Source organism: Saccostrea cucullata, unplaced genomic scaffold, assembly GCF_032062105.1.
Source record: "Saccostrea cucullata isolate Sc308-1 unplaced genomic scaffold, CSIRO_AGI_Scuc_v1 ctg11679, whole genome shotgun sequence".
Taxonomy (NCBI): Eukaryota; Metazoa; Mollusca; class Bivalvia; order Ostreida; family Ostreidae; genus Saccostrea; species Saccostrea cuccullata.
This window is the reverse complement of record NW_026931458.1, coordinates 24,285-47,414: the sequence shown is the minus strand read 5'-3', so window position 1 is coordinate 47,414 and position 23,130 is coordinate 24,285. Positions and strand designations below refer to the sequence as shown.

At 35.2% G+C, this 23,130-nt stretch overlaps 1 protein-coding gene across 1 annotated transcript; it reads left to right on the top strand.

Annotated features, from left to right (window-relative positions):
- The first annotated feature begins 15,881 nt into the window (after nucleotides 1–15,881).
- Nucleotides 15,882–17,774, top strand: LOC134232654 (uncharacterized). The gene is made up of 3 exons (XM_062714640.1): nucleotides 15,882–16,414; nucleotides 17,045–17,126; nucleotides 17,757–17,774. The coding sequence occupies exons 1-3, from the start codon at nucleotides 15,882–15,884 to the stop codon at nucleotides 17,772–17,774; spliced, it is 633 nt and encodes a 210-aa protein (XP_062570624.1).
- The last annotated feature ends 5,356 nt before the right edge of the window (nucleotides 17,775–23,130 follow it).

Genomic DNA, 23,130 nt, shown 5'->3' with positions numbered 1-23,130 from the left:
TTAATTTAGGCCTATGCTCGGCACTTAGGGCCTTTGAGCAGGGAGGGATCTTTATCGTGTCACACCAGCTGTGACACGGGGCCTCGGTTTATACGGTCTCATCCGAAGGACCGCCCCCATTTAGTCGCCTTTTACGACAAGCAAGGGGGGTACTGAGGACCTATTCTAACCCGGATCCCCACGGGGCTTGTCTCAGTCTAACTCGTTCACCAAACGACTGTACAATTTATTGTAATATCTTAGAAATCCCTCTACAGTATCATATAATAATTTGTACACAGTTTATTGAGATAAATGAGTTCCTTAAATTCAATTAATGATTGGATTAATCGTTTTAGCGAAGGAAGGCTGATGGTTAAAAATGATACTTGTCATCTTGCCCAGTGAAAGCAAGTTTGAAAAGATATGTATTTTTAATTAAGCAATTTGCTATCAAAGACCTCCAATTAGCACTTTGAAAAATAGTTAAATATTTGAATAATGAAATAAGTATTAAATACCTAAGATATCGTTTACTTTAGATTTTAAACATATTAGATATGATAAAAAGGATGCACCCATTCTCTATCCACCTTGAATAAAGGTCTCTCCAGAGACAGAAGATTTGTGTTTTAATGGTCGCCATGCTTATTTTTGGAAAGGATGTTATTATCCACCCATTCTGTTGCCGAGATATGACCATTTCTGACAAATTAACTGTTCTTGTCATAAAAATTAACTCACATGGAAAGAAATATAAAACTCGGAAAAATCTTTTAACTTTTGTGACAGAACGCTACGGAGGGGGTCACATGACCGCCAATATCACGTGATTCGCGCATGCGCAGAACGGTGGTTAATGTGCATTAAAATCGGGGAGGATTAATTTAAAGTACAATCAGCATTGAAACCAAATATTGTTTCTTGTATGGAAGTTATTCAATTAGTTTGCGAACTTTTTGATCACCCCTCGTATATCAAAGAAGGAAAACACGAAATATGTAATTTAGTATTCATTCAGTCAGTTTTACTTTTCTTGACGATGGAGCTGAAATTAAAAAAAAAATAGATTGATAAATAGTTTTCTTCATTTTTTTCACAAGAGATATGTGTAACGAATATATATTTTGATAATTTAATCTTGAATATATTCTTACATTGTTAGGATTTCTCCTTTTCTCTTTCTTCCTTTTACAATGGCCCCTTTCTCGAAACAATCTTCAGGAAAAATCTGCTTTTCAGTCACACTGATTAAGTCACCATTCACTTCGATAAGATTGCTGCAATTTCATAGACATTATTTGTTGTGGGTATACTAATTTTATTTGTTAATATTCAACATATTTGGCATTTAAAAAAATAGAATTGCCTGTATTTTTAGGTCACCTGAGTAACTATTGCTATCCGTTTTTGTGTGTCGTCGTGCGTCGTGTGTTAACATTTGAACATTTTCAGCTGCTTCTCTTCAACCGCTTAACCAATTTCAACCAATTTTGGCATTGTGAATTTCATGGTCCCTGTCCCCCTGGGGCCTGAGGGGTGGGGCCAAAACCACTAAAATTAGTGCAATCTTTAAAAATCTTCTTCTTTACTCCTGGACATCAAGCAGTCAAACTGTTGGCATGACTGTAATGAGCATTGAGTCCTCTACCAAAATTGTGAAATTCATGGCCCCTGGGTCACGGGTTCTAGTGCTAGGGCGGGGCTATATAGATTATATAGTGAAAATGCATTATTTCTTTGAAAATCTTCTTCTCTGCTCCTGGGTATTAAATAAACTAACTGAATACGTAGTAATGATGAGCAAGAGTGCCTCTTCCAAAATTGTGAATTTTATGGCCCGAGGGTCAGGGAGTCTGGTGTTAGGGCGGGGCTCTATTGATTATATAGTGAAAATGCATTAATTCTTTGATAATCTTCTTCTCTGCTCCTGGGTATAAAATACACTAACTAAGTACATAGTTATGATTAGCAAGAGTGCCTCTTCCAAAATTGTGAATTTCATGGCCCCTGTTTCAGGGGTTTTGCCATTTGGTGTAGGGTGGGGGGGGGGGCTCTTTTGATTATATAGTGAAAATACATTAATTCTTTAGGAATTTCTTGCTTTGTTCCTGGGTATTATGCCAATAATCCAAATATATATATTTATGATGAAGAAAGATGCATCTAGCAAAGTGGTTATTTTTTTTTTACCCCCTGGGTCAGGGGTAAGAGGGTGGGGGTTACATAGTCTGAAAATAAATTAATGCTTTAATAGCTGCTCTTTGGTATTAATCAACCATTTATGATGAAATAAAACTCATGATAAAATTTCCAAAATTTATGTCCAAGGGTCAGTGGTTCCTTTGGGGTGGGGTGCACAACTGGTTATAAAGTGGAAGTGCATTTTCTCGTTGTTACTATGATGTACCTCTGGGTATTAAGTAACTAGAGTAAGCATGTTAAGTGTATAATTATGATAAACAATGGTGCCTCTTTCAAAATTGTGAATTTTACGGCCTTTGGTTTAAAACACGAACCAAAGTCAATTTCTGAAAAAAATGTTTCATGACGCTCAGGTGACCTATAAGGCCTGTGGGCCTTTGTTCTATTCGTGCTAGCACATATCAGTAGAATGCATAGTTTGTTTTTTTTTCCACAATAAAAAAAATTATAACACTATTTTATGTTTTCTTTTCCGATGAACTTGTCACTTTACAATCACTGGGGAAAATTCTATTTAAATTATTTAAATTTAATTTTTCCACATTATCTAACTTGGTTGTAAACATATGCGGTGATACTATACATTTATTGCATGATAGTGAGGGAAATATGAAGACTTATTCAGCCAAGAAAAATCGTATTCCCCGAGGGCTTTGCTAGATGCATCTTTCTTCATCATAAATATATATATTTGGATTATTGGCATAATACCCAGGAACAAAGCAAGAAATTCCTAAAGAATTAATGTATTTTCACTATATAATCAAAAGAGCCCCCCCCCCCCACCCTACACCAAATGGCAAAACCCCTGAAACAGGGGCCATGAAATTCACAATTTTGGAAGAGGCACTCTTGCTAATCATAACTATGTACTTAGCTATTAAAGCATTAATATATTTCTTGGCTGAATAAGTCTTCATGTTTCCCGAACATTCATGCAATGAATTGTTTATTATACCGAAACAAGCAAAACTTTCATTTTTTACGTAAAGTTACTATAAAACCCTTTGGTCAACGCATTATCATCAATTTTATGACGTAAGCCAGGTTATTGTGACGTCTACTATACTCTCTGGAGTTTTCTTTAGACGAACAATTTTTGCGGGAAAATGAACTAAGTATCCGAAGAGGTGAAATATCACCCTATCGCCGACGGCCGGGAAATATGAAGTTTTACGGCCCGATCACGTGATAACTTAGAACCAATCAGATAACGCGTTGTTTAGAATGTTTATAATGAGGTATAATAATATAATTTCAAGACAAGTAAACGAAACATTAGTGTTTTATATCCTGGAAAATATGAAATTTTCTTGATCAATGTAAATGAAATGCTTTGGTTTTGATTTATTTCACAAGGTTATTTCGAAGTATACATTAACTTTATTCAACAGGAAAGAAAAAACAAAATGGTAAAATGTTTAGCGCATAATAGAAACAGGGTTTTTTCAGTAGTTACCATGATAATTCCGATATTTTAGTTAATAATTGGATAAAGGTTGTTATTGATATTTTTATGAATGCTTTTATCCAAATCATAATTTAGCTCCAAAACCCGTATGTATGCATTTAAAAATTGTCTCATCTTAAAGCATACAGCATACCAAGTATTCCACTGGCTATTTTATGGTTAAATATTTTGATGAAATCACTGTAAATAGTCTTTTATTATAGACTTTCCTCTCAATTAGCAAGAAATCTTGAATTTCAAAAATATTAATATTTTTAGGTCACCTGAGTAAACTCAGGTGACCTATTGCTATCCGTTTTTGTCCGTCGTCGTCCGTCGTGCGTTAACATTTGAACATTTTCAACTTCTTCTCTCAACCAATTTTGGCATATAGCATCTGTGGGTGACGGGGAACACAAATTGTGAATTTCATGGTCCCTGCCTCCCAGGGGCCTGAGGGGTGGGGCCAAAACCACTAAAATTAATGCAATCTTTAAAAATCTTCTATACTCCTGGACATCAAGCAGTCAAACTGTTGGCATGATTGTAGTCAGCATTAAGTACTCTACCAAATTTGTGAAATTCATGGCCCCAGGGTCAGGGCTTCTAGTACTAGGGTGAGGCTGAATAGATTATATAGTGAAAATGCATTATTTCTTTGAAAATCTTCTCTGCTCCTGGGCATTAATAAACTAACAAAGTGCATAGTTATGTTGATTAAGGCTACCTCTTCCAAAATTGTGAATTTCATGGCCCTTGGGTCAGGGGTTCTATTGATTATATAGTGAAAATGCATTTTAATTCTTTGAAAATCTTCTCTGCTCCTGGGTATTAAATAAACTAACGAAGTACATGGTTATGTTGAATAAGGCTACTTCTTCCAAAATTGTGAATTTCATGGCCCCAGGGTCAGGGTCTTTGGTGTTTGGGCGGGGCTCTATTGATTATACAGTGAAACTGTATGAATTCTTTGAAAATCTTCTCCTGTGCTCTTGGGTTTATAACCAATAAACTTGATACATCGTTATAATGAGGAAGGAGGCTTCATCCGAATTTGTGAATTTCATGGCCCCTGGACCAGGGGTTCTGGTGTTAGGGCAGGACTCTATTGATTATATAGTGAAAATGCATTTATTTTTTTTTAAATCTCCTTCTCTGCTCCTGGGTATTAAATAAACTAACCAAGTACATGGTTAAGTTGAATAAAGCTGCCTCTTCCAAAATTGTGAATTTCATAGCCCCAGGGTCAGGGGTTCTGGTGTTAGGGTGGGGCTCTATTGATTATACGGTGAAAATGCATAAATTCTCTGCAAATCTTCTTTTCTGCTCCTGGGTATTAAACCAATGAACTTTGTACATAGTTATGATGATGAAGAATGCCTTTTTGAGATTTGTGAATTTCATGGCCCCTGGGTCAGGGGTTCTAGTGTTAGGGCGGGGCTCTAATGATTATATTGTGAAAACTTTGAATTCTTTGGAAATCTTTTCCTTTGCGCCTGAGTATTAAGCCAATATCATCTAGGTACATATTTATGATGAAGAAAGGTACCTCTTCTAAAATGGTTCATTTCAGGGCCCCTGGGTTAGGGGTACCGCCGGGGTGTGGGGGTGGGTGGTTACATTGTCTGATAATAAAGTAATGCTTTGAAATCTTCTCCTTGATATTAATCAACCATTTATGATGAAATAAAATTTGAAATTTATGATAAAATTTTCATATTTTGAAATATGTGGCCCCAGGGTCAGTGGTTCCTGTGGGTTGGGGTGCACAACTGGTAATTATAAAGTGGAAATGCATTTTCTCTTTGTTACTCTGATATACCTCTGGGTATTAAGTAACCAAAGTATGCATGCTAAGTGTAAACATGTAGATATGATAAACAATGGTGCCTCTTTCAAAATTGTGAATTTCATGTCTTTTGGAGTAAAACACCAACCAAATCTAATTGTTGGAAAGTTGTTACATGATACTCAGGTTACCTATAAGGCCCATGGGCCTCTTGTTAGATTAATATGATGTTTTCAGTTAGCTGTATAACTGGGGCGTTATGGTTTTATGTATTTTTCTTTGACCATCTCGTAATTCAAAAAAGGTGCAATTTATGGCGCAATATATTTTGCTCACTTGTGGGGAGAATTTCTTTACTTTCCAGTATCGGTCAATTAACTATATTTTACTCCTTAATTTTAGGTACATTATTTAACTAATCTGTATATATTTTATCTATCTCCAAACCCTTTATTGTCGTCTCTACAAGTGATAAACTCGCTTGATTAAAAGTATTTGTTGGTTTGCTGAAAATTCACATCAAGCGAGTTTATTGCCTGTAGAAACAACTATAAATGGTTGAGAGGTGGATAAAATATAGTCTTGATGAATTACAGGGTTCTCCATGAGCTGTTTTACTGTGTTGCTCCTGACACAGTAAAATTTTCTCCGACACAGTAACGATTCAAATTTTATGCATGCGACACAGTAAAAATTTTGCCGACACAGTAAGATCTGTGATAATTAGAAAATCTAAACAAACTGAAACTTTAATCCAACAATTCTACCGTCTTTCATTTCTATAAGCACTTAATTGCTAGGGCTTCACCTTGCATAATCAATTATCTCCTAGAAAATGTAGACCCTCGCCTGGACTTTACGCATGACGGAACAAAGACAAATAATTTGTTTTCACACCTCCATGTAACGGTTAATTGGTAGTCGCAATAAAAAACATTGTATTATTAAAACAAGAGGCCCACGGGCCTTATAGGTCACCTGAGCATTCTGCAACAACTTTCCAGTTATTGAATTTGATTCATGTTTTAAGCCAGATGGCATTCACAATTTTGAAAGAGGCACCATTGATCATCATAACAATACACTTAGCAGTTGCTTAGCAACTGCTAACTGCTAAGTGTATTGTTATGATGATCAATGGTGCTTCTAATAGCTTGACCCCCTGACCCTTGGGCCATAAAGTTCACAATTTTGGTAAAGGCACTATTGCTCATCATAACTATGCACTTAGTTAGTTTATTTAATACCTAGGAGCAGAGAAGAAGATTTTCAAAGAATTCATGTATTTTTACCATATAATCTATAGAGCCCCGCCCTAACACCAGAACCCCTGACCCTGGGACCATAAAATTCACAATTTTGGTAGAGGCACTCTTGCTCATCATAACTATGCACTTAGTTAGTTTATTTAATACCTAAGAGCAGAGAAGATTTTCAAAGAATTCATGTATTTTTACAATATAATCTATAGAGCCCCTCCCCCCAACACCAGAACCCTTGACCCTGGGACCATAAAATTCACAATTTTGGTAGAGGCACTCTTGCTCATCATAACTATGCACTTAGTTAGTTTATTCAAAACCTAGGAGCATAGAAGAAGATTTTCAAAGAATTCGTGTATTTTCACTATATAATCAATAGAGCCCCCCCCCCCCCAACACCAGAACTCTTGACCCTAGGGCCATAAAATTCACAATTTTGGTAGAGGCACTCATGCTCATCATAACTATGCACTTACTTAGTTTATTTAATATCTAGGAGCAGAGAAGATTTTCAAAGAATTCATGTATTTTTACTATATAATCTATAGAGCACCCCTCCCCCCAACACCAAAACCCTTAACCCTGGGGCCATAAAATTCACAATTTTGATAGAGGCACTCTTGCTCATCATAACTATGCACTTAGTTAGTTTATTTAATACCTAGGAGCATAGAAGAAGATTTTCAAAGAATTTGTGTATTTCACTATATAATCAATAGAGCCCCCCCCCCCCCCTAACACCAGAACTCTTGACCCTAGGGCCATAAAATTAACAATTTTGGTAGAGGCACTCATGCTCATCATAACTATGCACTTACTTAGTTTATTTAATATCTAGGAGCAGATAATAAGATTTTCAAATAATTCATGTATTTTTACTATATAATATATAGAGCCCCCCCCCCCCCCCCAACACCAGAACCCTTGACCCTGGGGCCATAAAATTCACAATTTTGATAGAGGCTCTCTTGCTCATCATGACTATGCACTTACTTAGTTTATTTAATACCCAAGGGCAGAGAAGAAGATTTTCAAAGAAATCATGTATTTTCAATGTATATAATCAATAGAGCCCCGCCCTAACACCAGAACCCCTGACCCTGGGGTCATAAAATTCACAATTTTGGTAGAGGCACTCTTGCTCATCATAACTATCTACTTAGTTGGTTTATTTAATACCCAGGAGCAGAGAAGAAGATTTTCAAAGAAATAATGCATTTTCACTATATACTTATTTAGCCCTGCCCTAGCACTAGAACCCCTGACCCCAGGGCCATGAATTTCACAATTTTGGTAGAGGACTCAATGCTAATTACAATCATGCAAACAGTTTGACTGCTTGATGTCCAGGAGTAAAGAAGAAGATTTTTAAAGATTGCATTAATTTTAGTGGTTTTGGCCCCACCCCTCAGGCCCAGGGGGGCAGGGATCATGAAATTCACAATTTTTGTTCCCCTTTACCCATAGATGCTTTGTGCCAAATTTGGTTGAAATTGGTTCAGTGGTTGCAGAGAAGAAGCTGAAAATGTTCAAAAGTTTACGAACGACGTACGACGACAGACGAAAACAGATAGCAATAGGTTACCTGAGTTTATTCAGGTGACCTAAAAATAGTTAAATATGTCTTTTCTATGGAACCACGGCTTTAGAATTATGTAAGCACTGTAAGTCAAACACAACATCGTACCGAAGTCATTTCATTGATGTAAATAAACTGCTTAAAATTTTCAACATGCTCAAGGAAATCTTAAAACTATTTTTACTGTTCTGAAGTTTTTTTTGTAATGCAATAACTCGATCAAGAAAACTGATAAATAATCATGGCAAATTTACTTTCGAAAATGTTAAGAAGTTTGAATGTTTCGATCAGAATTTCCTTTGCTTTTCAGAATGTGTATGTACGACCATACCATTTGTGTAACGAATCAGTGATTATTTTTTTTAAGTGTGTCCATGTATTCTTTTGCAATTACATGTATAATGAATAGTGCTTTAGTTGCGAATTTGATCGCGAAAATACTGCAAAATTTTAGCGCTTTGCATAAACTCTGCAACACAGTAAAATTTCAAATAATGGAGAACCCTGAATTAACAAAATGTAACACTCGAGAAAAAACAAGAAATCAAATGAAGGAACAAAGAGCAGCAAAAACTTCTGAAGCTGGCAATGCAATACAAACTTTTCTGCAGATGATTAAACAAGGAACAACATATATATGCTCTGTTTGCCACAGACTAATGTACAGGGAATGTGTTGTTTTGTACAATGAAAGTGTCTTTACTATGTGTGACAAAGAATTGTTAGAAATGTGCAGTACACAAAAGAGAAGTATTGATGGGGAACATTATATTTGCACCACATGCACATGCAATTTGAAACGTAATATGATGCCTATGCAAGCTACAGCCAATTCATTCACACTAGATGATATACCAGAACAGTTGAGAGATTTGTCAACATTAGAATCAACATTAATAAGCAAAGGGATTCCTTTTATGAAAATCCTTGCTCTGCCCCGTGGTAAGCAGAAGGCTGTACATGGATGCATTGTAAATGTGCCAGTAAATCCAGAAGAGACCTGTTCCATATTACCTCGTCTGCCATCTTCTTCGTCATGTATAATAGTGAAACTGAAACGCAAGATGAGTATAGAGGTCATGTTATGGTTCAGTCTATAAGACCTTGGAAAATTATGGATTCTTTACAACATCTTAAGAATGTACAACAAAATCCTCATTATCAGGACATCATAATCAATGAAAACTAACAACTCTGGGAGGCTTTGACAAGCAGTGGTACATCAAACAGTGGCACTACACTACATGTTTTATCAAGTTCATCCAGTGAGACAGATCAAGTCAGAACAAGGACAGGAATCAGACAATGGCACTACACTACCTGTTTTACCAAGTTCATCCAGTGAGACAGAACAACCGTCAGAACAAGGACAGGAATCAGATAATGAAGGAAGTGACAATGAAATAGAGGATCGATCAAAAATAAATGGTTTGCCTTTTGATTCTTATTTGCAACCAAGAGACATTAGTGCAGACAAAGACTTTTATTAAATTTAGCACCAGGAGAAGGTAAAAAGCCAATAGGGCTGTTTGTAGATAAACATAGTGAAGAAATAGCATTTCCTACATTATTTCCTACAGGAAAATTTGGATTTGACTGTCAGCGTAAGAGACCAATTTCATTAGTAAAATACTTCAATCAGAGAATTCTCACTTGTGACAACCGCTTTGCAGCCTCCACAGAGTATTTGTTTTATGCACAGTATAGAAATGAAGCCAAAAAGGTTGCTGACGGTCTAAGTATTGCCATGAGAAAATGTAAAGGACAACATCAGTTGGAGAAAATAAAAGCAGACCAGGCCCCAAGACCATAAACTGAGAATAGACTTAAGTCAAAATTTTGATTTTTAATATCTTCAGTTTCATTCCTTGTATTAATTTAAAAATTTGCATTTGTGCAAAATCCTTCAATTTAAACATATGATGAAAATTTTATTTTATCATCAAAATTATTTCGAAAGTTATATCGATTTAAAATTTTGATTTAAGTCTGTTCTCAGTTTATGGTCTTGGGGCCTGATAAAGAATGCTGAAGAAATGAGACGTCTAGCCCGCTCTGACCTTAGCTATCATTTCCTACAAAATGTTTGTGGATCACCAGCCTTCTTTAACAAATTACTCTATGACCTTTTAGGAATTATAAGACAACTGGGAAGTTGTACATGGTTCCTGACATTGTCCTCTGCTGACATGAAGTGGAAAGATACAATTCAAGTGATAGCTGCACAACATAATCAGAAACTGTCAGATGAACAAGTAGGAAACATGACTTGGGAACAAAAAAGCACTTGGTTACGGACTAATCCTGTTACTGCTGCAAGGCATTTCGATCATAGACTTCAGCTCTTCATGTCAACACTAGTTCTCGGAAAGTCAAAACCCATCGGAGAAATACAAGATTACAAATACAGGATAGAATTCCAGCAAAGGGGATCACCCTACTGCCATATGCTACTATGGGTTAAAAATGCACCTTCAATATCACAAAACTCTCCTGAACAAGTAGCTGACTTCATTGACCAATATGTGGCATGTACAATTCCACAACAAGATGATCATCTTGCAAGCCTGATTCAAACTGTGCAACGCCATATTCACTCTTTCACATGCAAAACCCATGGAACAAAATGCAGATTCAGTTTTCCAAAGCCGCCTGTTTGTAAAACTACAGTTGTGCTTCCACCAAGGGATATACCAGACAAACGAACACAGACAATCTACACAGAGTTGTTGACAGCAGTTATGGGTAAACTGGAAGATGTGCAACATAATCCAGAAGTTACATTAGAAGCTTTTTTGGAAGAACTTGAAATTCCTGAAGCTTTGTATATGAAGGCATTGACTTAGATAAAAAGAAAGCAAGGCCTGTCTGCTATATTGTACAGACGTAATCCATCTCATTGTTTCATTAACAATTACATCCCAACCCTGATGAAAGCCTGGCAGGCAAACCTTGACCTCCAGTATGTCGCAAATGTTTATGCCTGTATAACGTTTGTGGCATCAAATGTAAGCAAACCAGAGAAAACATTGGGTGATGTCAAAGTCTGTTAGTAAGATTTCAGCACCAGCTGGTCCAAAGAAGATGATGGAGACTGTATCTAAGAAATTCCTTTCCCATCGTGAAGTCAGTGCCCAAGAGGTAGTGTATAGATTATTGCCATTACCACTCACTAAAGGATCACGCCAGGTCATTTTCCTTCATACAGATTTAGCTGAGAATTGGAAAAAACTTTTGAAACCAATGAAAGTTATACAGGAGCTTGATGATGATGATGAAAACCTATTTCAGGAAGGCATGCTGGAAAAATATCAACTTAGACCTGATTGCATTGAACACATTTGCCTTGCAGATTTTGCAGCAAATTATTCATATGCTCGGAAAACAAATACCAACTCAGATCCAGACCTCCTAGAAGAAGCATCACTTGATCCAGAAACTGTAATCAACAATCTTCCTAAATCCATAAAGTTGAGAAATAAATCAACAACCTTAACTCTCCGTTCAAGACCAGTCATTATCAGATCTCATCAGTTCTCCATCTTGAAACAATACGAGCAATACTGTTACTCCATACTGTTACTGTACAAACCATGGAGAGATGAAACCAAAGACCTGTTGGATGCAGATGGTACATATAAAACAAAATACTTCAATTGTAGACCAACCTTTTGTGACAGAATGAACTATTATGAACCAAACAATGAAGAGTATTCACAAGCTGTTGAACTATAAGAGAATGGGCCTCCTGAAGATATCTGGGCATCACTAGCTCCACAAACAGAACAACAGGAGAGAGAAGATAGATACATGGGAGCACAACAAGATCCAGAGTTTGAAGCCATTGTTCCTGAGCATGGAAATGAAACATCAGATCATGGGTTGGTTGCTTATCAGTATGAATTGGACAGTAGGAAGATATCAGCTCAGCAGTGGCTTAGTATGACAGTATCTCTCAATACTGAACAGCAAGAAATCCACCAGTTTATTGTTGAATGGTGCATACAAATGTCAATGACTTATAAAACAGCAAAGCGTGCAAAGCCATTCCATATCTTCATTTCTGGAGGAGCAGGCAGTGGGAAATCACACTGAATCAGAACCATAGTACAGACAGCAAACAAATTATTGGGAGTAGGCCAAGGAGAAGATGACATTGTTGTCATGGTCTGTGCTTTCACTGGTGTGGCTGCTTTCAACATTGAAGGCCACACTTTGCATTCTGCATTCAGTTTACCAGTTGATCAGTCCAAGCATGATGACTATATCAGACTTTCAGGAGAACAGTTGTCTAGTATGCGAGAAAAACTAGGAAATCTTTGCCTTTTGATTATTGATGAGATTTCCATGGTTGGAGCTGATCACCTGTATACTGTTCACAGACGTCTGTCAGAGATTATGACATCCGATGAGCCTTTTGGTGGGGTATCAGTTTTAGCTGTAGGTGACCTCTCCCAGCTGCCACCAGTCGCCCAAAGACCAGTGTTTGACACAGTTTCTGATTCTGTTGCATCAATGTATGGTTCATTGTGGAAGAAAAATTTTAGAGTGCTGGAACTTCACCAAATAATGCGGCAAAAAGATGATGTTGAATTCGCTGAGGCTCTCAACAGAATTAGATCGTCTAAGCATACTGACAATGATATACAGCTCATTAAGAACAGAGAAACAGATGTTTCCTCACCAACATATCCTAAACAAGCACTCCATATTTTGCTTTTAATAAAGATGTTGATGAACATAACAATCAAATGTTAGAGAGCAGAGAATCACCAGTAATTAAAGTGTCAGCTATTGACTCCAAGACAGATCAACAAACTGGTCGTATTGAAAACATTACATTCGATGAAAAGAAGAAACCAGGTGGAATGTTGCAAGAACTGAAAATAGCTAAAGGGGCAAGAGTTATGATGACGACAAATGTAGATACTAGTGATGGATTAACCAACTCTGCCACAGGAACAGTGACTGGTTTTCTACCTCAGCATCCAGATCTATCTGACCCTCAATTTAGTGATTACAGACATAATTATGTGTTGGTTCACTTTGATGAACATCGAGTTCATGAAAAACTAAGATCCAAACTTCAGCGAATTGTACCTGATGAGATATCCACACCTATTTCAGTTCATGAGGTAACTGTAAAACATAGAAAAGTAACTGCAAAAAGAACACAATTTCCTCTAACCCTGACATGGGGTGTTACCATTCATAAAGCCCAGGGTAGAACTGTTGATAATCTAGTGATATCAATGAAAGGAGCATTCAAAGCTGGACAAATGTATACGGCATTAAGCAGGGTCAAAACTAAAGAAGGTCTTTACATTCTAGGTGAATTTCAATCATCAAAGATCACCTCTGACCCCAGGACTGTCAAAGAAATGGAGAGAATTCGGAAAGATAACAGCTTTAAATTGAGTATTCCATGTTCTGTTACAGCACCATCACACAGTTTCTTCAAAATCAGTGTACTCATCATTAATTCTCTATGTCCTCACTACCAGTGCCTTTCAGTGGACCAGTACATCAGCACCAGTGACATTGTATCCTTGTCTGAAACTTGGCTCTTCTCAAGTTTATCATCTGAAAGTCTTTGAACTCAGTCGAGAGTACCATCTCTATCGTCAAGATTATTCTGTTCAAAACAAAAGACCAAAAGGTGGAGTAGCAACCTATGTGAAGAAGTCATTTCGTGTTGTGTCAGAATTGCGTTGTGAAGGTGTCAATTTGCAGTACCAGTGTCTTGTGATGTCCTGTAGGATGAATCCAAGTAAACGTCTGATGCTCATTCTCTTGTATGTTCCACCAAATACACAAAATGCATTCTTCTTCAAGCAACTGGACAGACTAATCAGTTGCACTCCTACAGATTGTGTCCCTCCTATAATATGTGGCGACTTCAACTTGAAGTTAACAGATCCTAAAGCCTAATCATTAAACGAATTGTTTCGGTACCATGGATTTATTGATTATAGTCAGTCACCAACTCACAGAAAAGGAGGCTCACTTGACCGTATTTTCAACAACAAACATTTTGATGATTCAGAAATTACAAATGTGATTCCCATTCATTATTCAGACCATTTCCATCTCCATATGGCTGTGCCTTGGGTAAAACTATTTTGAATATGATGCCATGAACCAAAGGAACATTTGCGTGATATAAGTAAGAACCTATTTAACACTGTTTGAATAATTCCATAAAACATTTATATGTAAATAATTTCATATTATAGATTTATATATACTAGTACATGTATATGATCAAGTAAAAAGCAAACACAATACCGGTATATATATTTCTAACAAGATGCTTTGGTTCCTATGTTTTGTTACGGATACTTTCTGGATAAACTTTAATGATGTTAAAGAATTAACTTTAAATGAAGATAAATACTTAAAAATACATTTCTTGAACTGAACATGTGTACATTTACATAAGAGAATACATTTATATCAGAGCGGGGGTATTACTAGTGAGCATTCGCTCACAGAATTTCTTGTTTTTCTTGATTTAATAATTTTGTTTTTTCTTGATTTAATATTTGCGTTTTTCTTGATTTAATATTTGCGTTTTTCTTGATTTTTTATTTTTGGTTTGCACTATTGGGCTTCCGTACATATGTGATAACAAAGAAAGAAGAATAAACGTTTCCCGATCGTTTCACATGCGAAAACATCGGCTGACGTGACGTTAAAATGACGCAGCGATGTTGATCAAGGTCGATAGACATACACATGTATGCATGTATATAATTTCACTGAAAATTCACGTTTGATATCGAGCGATTTAATAATCTTTGTTATTTAATATTTATTTACCGAGAAATGTTAGGCAAGGACAAATAGTTCACTAGTTCTCGAATAAGTTTAAACAGTTTAACTCGTCTTTGGGTAAATCGGGTTCAGTGAACGACCTATTTGTACACAAGACTTTGTGAAAATAAAACATAGTCCACTTCTACTTGGACCCTACCGAGGTCAATTCCAAGGCATGTAGGCTAGTTCTATGCTGAATTTTACAATGACAAAATGCATCAAACATAAAATAAATCATAAATCAATATTGATTTATTAAAAACAAGTAGTGATGATCCAATAATCATAAAATTAAATCAATATGTATAATTTTCATTTTAAGGTTCATAATGGAAGGAATAACATAAAAACAGATATTACAATATTAAAATATAAACTTTTGGCAAGGCAAAATATTTTTTCAATTACTTTGCTTTTGCAAAATTAAAACTGTATTTTACGTTGCAAAATTTTTTCGGCATATAACTAAAAAAAAAATTGCAATTTTGTGAAATTCTTTTTCCATTATCACTACATTGCTGTATAACATTTTCATTTGTAGTATTAAATGAAGATTAATTGCCAATGAATAAAATATGAAATATTTTCACACATTCTTAGGTCCAAAACCTTACAGAATTTTAGTCAAAAGACTGGGCATCTTTCCAATGACTTTTAAATCCGGTTAACTGATATTTATCAAAAAGATATATTGTCAGTGTGAAGGGTGCAAGTCTTCATCATACGATCCACGTTAATTTTATCGATCGCACACGTATATTTGATTGCTACTATTTTGGTTAATTTCTCGGGGACAAAATGCTTGCTGGAAATACAGAAATCGGCCTTAAAAGAGTAGGAACATCGGTCACAGTACCTGCAGACCCCCGGGCTAGGTTGATGTACTATTTAAGGTGTATTTGTCAAGTTCTCAGTTTGGATGACGACAACTTGGACCGACTCACAGATTTTACTTACTACTACACCCTGACAACAAATGAACTAGATGCACTGCTCGTTTTATGTATTTTACTAAGCCCGGATAATTTGGTCGGAAAATGCATTTTCCAGGACGACGAACTATGCGGGGACTTGGTTACTCAGTTTTATGAACTGAGTGCGGTACAGAACCGATTTTTGGTGACAGATACCGTGTTACTTGGAAGTCAACGAAAACATATAAAGAAAATAATGACTTTCAAGAGAACATTTCTGCAAAATTACTATGTTATTCCAATTGCGACTTTCGCTGATAGACTGCGAGTTATTGCGGGCATAAATGACCAGCCAAGTGTTTCATACCACGTGACTGCGATTGTCACCCAGCCTCAGCCTATAAGAGAGCCTCCAAAGTAAGCAATATGGTTGTTAAAATAAGTATTTATAAAAAATGTAATTTAAAAAAGAACATATCCATTACAATTTCGATCATAATTAAATGTGTAAGTGAAACAATGATGACCTTCAGCAGCTCACGGGCAAGGTCAACATTCTTTAATGTAAGTCAAGGTCGGGGGGTTGGTCAAAATATTGGTTCCAAAAGAAAGGCCTTCTGACGAGGATTAAATATACATCATGTATATGAAATATGAAAAATATGATAAATAGCACCAACGATTCAAGTTGTGACCAATGTTATTTTTTTTACCAGACTAAATAATTGAATGCCAAACTAAAAACTAGAAAAATACACTGGCAGAATTTTTTATAAGAGATTTTCTTTGTCGAGATATTAACTATCCCATTTACAAAAGTTTTTGCGCTTATATTTCAAAATGTCAATTGGTTCACGGAATTTTGACTTTTTTTTTTCATTATTGCTTGTACATGTTAGTGATCACCATTTCAGGTGATTGCAGATTAAGTATTTTGCTGTAGAGACAACCAATTCCAGAAAACGTATGCAAAAATATAAGTAATTATTTGAGATGACCAATCTAATGCATTATACGTACATTGTCCATTTTGGAATATCTTTCTAGGCAGAAGTGTTACGAGAGGGCGTGCTTGCATCTCTGTATAACATGTATTTTTCCTTTATGGATTTTCGTTTGGTGTTGTTTTGTAAGTATTAAAGTAAAATTGTATTTTAATACTGTAATATATTTCTCATATTTATACAATATATATCCTGCAAAATTGTTACCGTTCTTTAAGATAATGTTGAATTTCAATCTAAGTTTTCAATTTGTGACTTGAGCATGTACATACAAATGACAGCAGCACAGTACATGTACTACATCTTTGTAAAATCGACTCAATTTTCACGGCATTTTTCTTATTAAAAAGTCCTACAAACAGAATATTTTTTTTAACAGAAAGTTTTGTAAGATTCGATATATGTTTGAATACGTTATTTTTATAAAATAACTGGAAAAGTAAATGATAACGCATATAAAGGCCTATAGGGTCATCAATGCAGACAGAAAATTGAACAGATTTTGTCATTTTCATGGGTATTTCTCTAATTTGAGCAAAAAAAATCCGTAGAAGAAAAGGCCATATCAAGCCTTACAAATATATACACCGTGTCAAATCGTTAAATTAATGAAATAATTTTTAGAAATCATATCATATTAGAATTTTTTTAATTGCCCAACGATTGATATTTACATGTCGAACTTGGTGATTTACATTTGTATCATTTTAGAACATGTAGTAAAGTTTTGTTGAAGTAGATCTTTTCTGTTTTAGTGTGCATGGGAGGTCTAGATGGCCATAAAAGATGGACGCAATGTTTTTGTTTTAGCTACAATAAAAGATATTAGGTACATGTACCAATATATGTTTCATAAAGTGAAAGTTTAGTCTTAGCTACAATGTATAAGCTTATTTCAGGTTGAAATGCTGTTCAGTATTAGATTTTCAATCTTAAAAAAAATGTACATCAGTACCATGTATAGCAATGATTTTAATTGCTTGCAGGCTTCACAATTTGTTATTATTCTTTTCCCCTTTCTTGTTTGAAGAAGGGAATGGAATCAGCCGAGGTTTGCCGAAAGCTCTCGGCCAGTTTACGGAGATGACCGAGCCAACAGTTCTAATGCAAGATTTAGTCAAAATCAAGTAAAAGAATTATACATGTGTATAATTTTGTAGTAAACGTCCACGAAAAAAGAATTTTATCTTTTGCATAATGATCGTGGAAATCACTCAGTTAACATGAATTGTATCCGTAGAATTCATTGCAAATTACATTTTTTTTCTTTTACCCACCATTACAAGGAAAAATAACCCAAACTCGAAAATCCTTTTTTTTTGCGGGAGGGGGGGGGGATACTGGCCAACTTCTTTCGATTCCCCCTTTTGCTACGTGCCTGTCCCATAAATATATCAAACGATGTGTGTACAAATTGTGAATACATTTATACTATTTAAGTTCCAACATCTACAAACCTATTGGGATAATTCATTTTTCATAACCTAATTGCCGTAACATTAAAGCAGTTTAATATGTAATTAAAAGCCATAACATTTTACAAAACAGTTTATTATGTATACATGTAAATGTCATCCATTACTTAATTTAGTGAATTGTGTTTTTTTTTTCCTAATAAAATTCATTGAAATCGAATGCGTGTTAGGGTTAAGGTTTGTCAAGCAATATCATATACTTGGCATCTATGCAATTTGTCAAAGATTCAAGAACGCTCTTCTCTCATTGCCACAAACATACTAACAAAAATAAAATCAAACGTCTGTGTCTTAATTTCAGTCGTTTCTGTTTTCATGCAAGGATGTATGTCTAAACTGTATACTTATATAATGTACATTTGTTTATAATAATGAAAACATATTACGTACATTATTGTTTGTAGTGAAGTACTTTCTCAGCAACATCATGTTGAAAACAAATTTGTTTTCCATCCTTGTAAAAAAAAAAAAATTCGAGGTTTGTAATGTGAATTAAGCTAAAAAATAATTCTTGATCACAATATACAGGATAATTTGATATTTGACTGAATCATGTAACTCTTGTCTTTCTTTTTGAGAGTGCAAATCCTCAAATGTATTCCGTATTAAATTCCCTTTTTTCTTGGTAACTTTTTTCTCTACAGAGACCGTAAAATTTTGATGATAGTATTTAAATATACTTATACATGTATTACTTCAAACTGAATTCGTAGAATCAATATTGAGGGAGGGGGCATTTGTCGTGTATTTCGCATTTATTGAATAGTAATTATTAAACAGAACTAATACTGTACATTTTTTTGCAAACATTTTGAGCGGATTGCTTTATTAGGTGGTTCTATTGATAATGCTTGAAATACTCGGGAAAAAATGCTGAAATGAAACATTGAATTAAAGTCTTCTTCAAAACAAACCATAGTTCTATTAATCGGTGATATACAACAGCTTGCCAAAATGTGTACTTAGTGACGTCCAATGTAAACATCTTACAACACATATTGTCATCGACTTTTAATGCCTGCTTATTTACCATTGGACAATTTAAAGGCAGAAATTCAGTGCACAACGTTCGGATAGGTGTTATTAAGCATAATGTATGCCTTTCTACAGAATGATAAAGCAAGCAATTCAATGTTTATGTAGACAATCACAAGTCTTCAAAAAAAATGTGGACCATTCCTCCTATTTCTACCCTTTAAAAATCAGGTAGTAAAAGGTAAACTTTCATATTGGAATCGTTGGAAAGCTGTTCTCTATTGAGAAGTTGATGACTCGTTTTAATAGGGGGAATATTAAAACGAACCATCAACTTCTCAACAGAGAATAGTGCAAACAGCGATGTCATGTAGTATAAATACACATGTATGATTACTTTATTCCGTCTAACTCAGAATGTGTTGATTGAGGGCAGTTAAATAAAATATTTATCATGGATTTCTCATATCTTCGTTTCTGGATTAGAGAATTCTTATGTTCATACACAGCAACACTATTCATCGCAAACAACTACTTTTGTGCCAAGTTATATTGAAATAGGACCAAAACTGTAGGAGGAGTAGTATTTTGAAAGCATTTCACAGAAATGTCTATTTTTAGTAACCATGGCAACAACGTTCATCGAAATCAAAAACTGATGCACAGAATTATGCATCTTAGTGTAGTCTATTTGTGTGCCAAGTTATATTGAAATCAGACTAAAACTGTAGGAGTAGCATTTTGAAAGCATTTCACAGAAATTTCTATTTATAGTAACTACGGCAACACCGTTCATCGAAATCAAAAACTGATGCACAGAATTACGTGTCTTAGTGTAGTCTACTTGTGTGCCAAGTTATATTGAAATCAGACCAAAACTGTTGGAGGAGTAGCATTTTGAAATCATTTCACAGAAATTTCTATATTTAGTAACCATGGCAACAACGTTAATCGATATCAAAAACTGATGCACAGAATTATGTATCTTAGTGTAGTTTACTTGTGTTCCAAGTTATATTGAAATCAGACCAAAACTTTAGGAGGAGTAGTATTTTGAAAGTCTTTCACAGAAATTTCTATTTTTAGTAACCACGGCAACACCGTTCATCGAAATCAAAAACCGATGCAAAGAACTATGTATCTTAGTATAATCTACTTGTGTGCCAAGTTATATTGGAATTGGACCAAAACTGTAGGAGGAGTAGCATTTTGAAAAATTGTTTACAGTCAGACGAACAGACAACGGACGCATTACTATCGCATAAGCTCTTCTGGTCTTTATTGAAATTCTCATTAATTTTTAGTTAAGGCAAATTTCGATGGTTCGTGGCTTTAGCTCTTTATATTACGTGACACTGACAGATAACGTAACATGACGGACATTTAACGTAACATGACAAACATTCAACGTAACATGACAGACATATAATGTACGGATAACATACAGATCATGGATATTATTTCAATCTCAAAAAAAAAAATATTCGAATAGCATCCTCTGTTAAATCAACAGAATACTGGGCGTATAATTTGCCCAGTTTTGCCCCTCTGCTACTTTACTGCCAGAGGATAAAAGCTTGCTGTTCAAATAACTCTCACATTTATTCACCGATTCAACAACAATCCTGGCTCCTCTCTTCGGTCCCAAAAGAAAACAAACTCCCTGTCCTTGCTAGACAGTTACCATCTCCATAAGTTTTCACGGGGAAAATGGTACAATTACATTCTATGTCAGTTGGCATTAGATCTAAAGCCATTTGATCTGCTTCTTTTTTCACAGCTAAAATTGTGTATTTCTCTAATTGTAAAACATAGGAAACTTTCCATCCAATTCTGTTCCCTCAGATTTGCATACTTTTTCCAGTTCTGAAAAGGATTTGCAGCTTTGTAGGGAATCAATCAGATCAATAAAGTACTTATAATTGCGGATATTCTGGAGTGGTAACTTCCCACAGTCTTAATCACATTTTGTGTCTCATCACTCTCATGATTCCGATATGTGGCATCTATCTCATCCACCAAGCTACTTTTTGATCTTTTTCTTGATCAACAACTAGATGATGGTTATCAACAATGGTAGTAATTTTCCGTAAATATTATTTGGCATTCAGATATTAAATGTATTCGATGAAGTTATAACATAACATCTCTTATAATCTCTATACAAGTTGATCTACCAAAACCAGAGCAGGGTTCTAGATCATCACTTGAATGCTCATCTTGCACGACTTCAGGCTTGATGTCTTTGTTATTGTTAAGAATTCATAAACTCAATCTAAACATTATAAATCACAAGAAATATCTTGAAAATTATTATGAATTTTATGTTAATTTTTCTTAACATATAATCTTGTTTAAATTTTACATGCATGTTACATTTTTCTCTTTTTGAAAGACACACTGTAGACGATTTGTGTTCCATTAATCTACATATAAGGACTGTTCGTATTTGTCTGGCTCCCTACTGATACATTTTTTTTTACAGAAGAAAGAGAGGCGCCTTGTTTTCAGTATTTCATGCTCAACTCCAACTACTGAATGCATCTTTTGAGTTCCAGAGACAGTATTAATATTCCTTAATATTCTTTACAGGCCTCGGTCGTTTGTTCTCTTCTAATTGAACAAATAACACATGCCTTCTTTTGTGAAAGCACTTTCCTGGCTCTAAACCATGCGCAGTTCGGGGGTCGGGGGGGGGGGGGGTCGGATCCCCCTGACTGAATTTGTAGAATTATTAAATGTATACTGAAGCAAATGAAATATGCCAATATGGATATGAAGATTTGATTGCTTATTCTTTATTATGTGTATAGAAGATTCTTATATATGGAATATTTATCACACTGTAATGATGATTTTATGTTTGTACAAGCCAAGTCCATAGGGAGTTGCTATGCAAAATTTCAATTCGAAAGCTCAAAGGGTTCTCGAGATATCGTGTGGAAACGAAAGCTTTACAAACAGAAGGACGGACGGACAGACCCAAATTAATATCTCCCAATTTTCAAGCGGGGGACAAAAAGAGTATTTAGGTCGACCTCAATACTGTCTCATTGTCTTGCATGGATGATAAAAAATGTTGATATTTTCATGAACGACACTTAACTCTCTTTACCCTTTTACTAGTGTTTCTAAAACCAAACACATACAAACATCTCTCAGCGGCACGATACAAAGTCTGGCTTTTCAGTGAGCACCTTTGAGGAATGTTTCCTTGGGTAGAACTCACGTGACTATCAGTATTTTAAATAATTCATTCCACAGGTGAGGTCAACATAGGTCATACATGTAAATACCTCTCGTTTCCTATAGGGAAAACATTGAACTTTTTATACATTTTTCATATTTAAGGTACCAGCTTAATCTTGTGCAAACTTCCTACTTTCACACAAGTTGTATTAATATATAATGCGTCTTTTTTCATTCGCACAAGTTTGCACAAGGTTAGGCTCATAGTAAAGAAAAGCTTAGAAATGAATGTCTCTTCTCGATTTTCTATTAAGGACCCTCTCTACACCAGTACAAAATGTTTTTTGGATATTGAGAAAAATATATTCTATAAAGGTGTTAGTATTGAGCTTATTTATATGATTTTCAACATATGGTGCGTGGCATTTACCCCCAGGAAAAATAATCAAACAAAACACAGTATCAGTGAATAGAAATCACTGTTGTTTAC

Excerpts from the sequence above, each read along its gene's own strand:
- LOC134232654 (XM_062714640.1), top strand. The coding sequence starts at position 15,882 with ATGCTTGCTGGAAATACAGAAATCGGCCTTAAAAGAGTAGGAACATCG. Across the intron at positions 16,415-17,044 it reads CCTATAAGAGAGCCTCCAAA|GCAGAAGTGTTACGAGAGGG; the intron begins GTAAGCAATATG and ends ATATCTTTCTAG.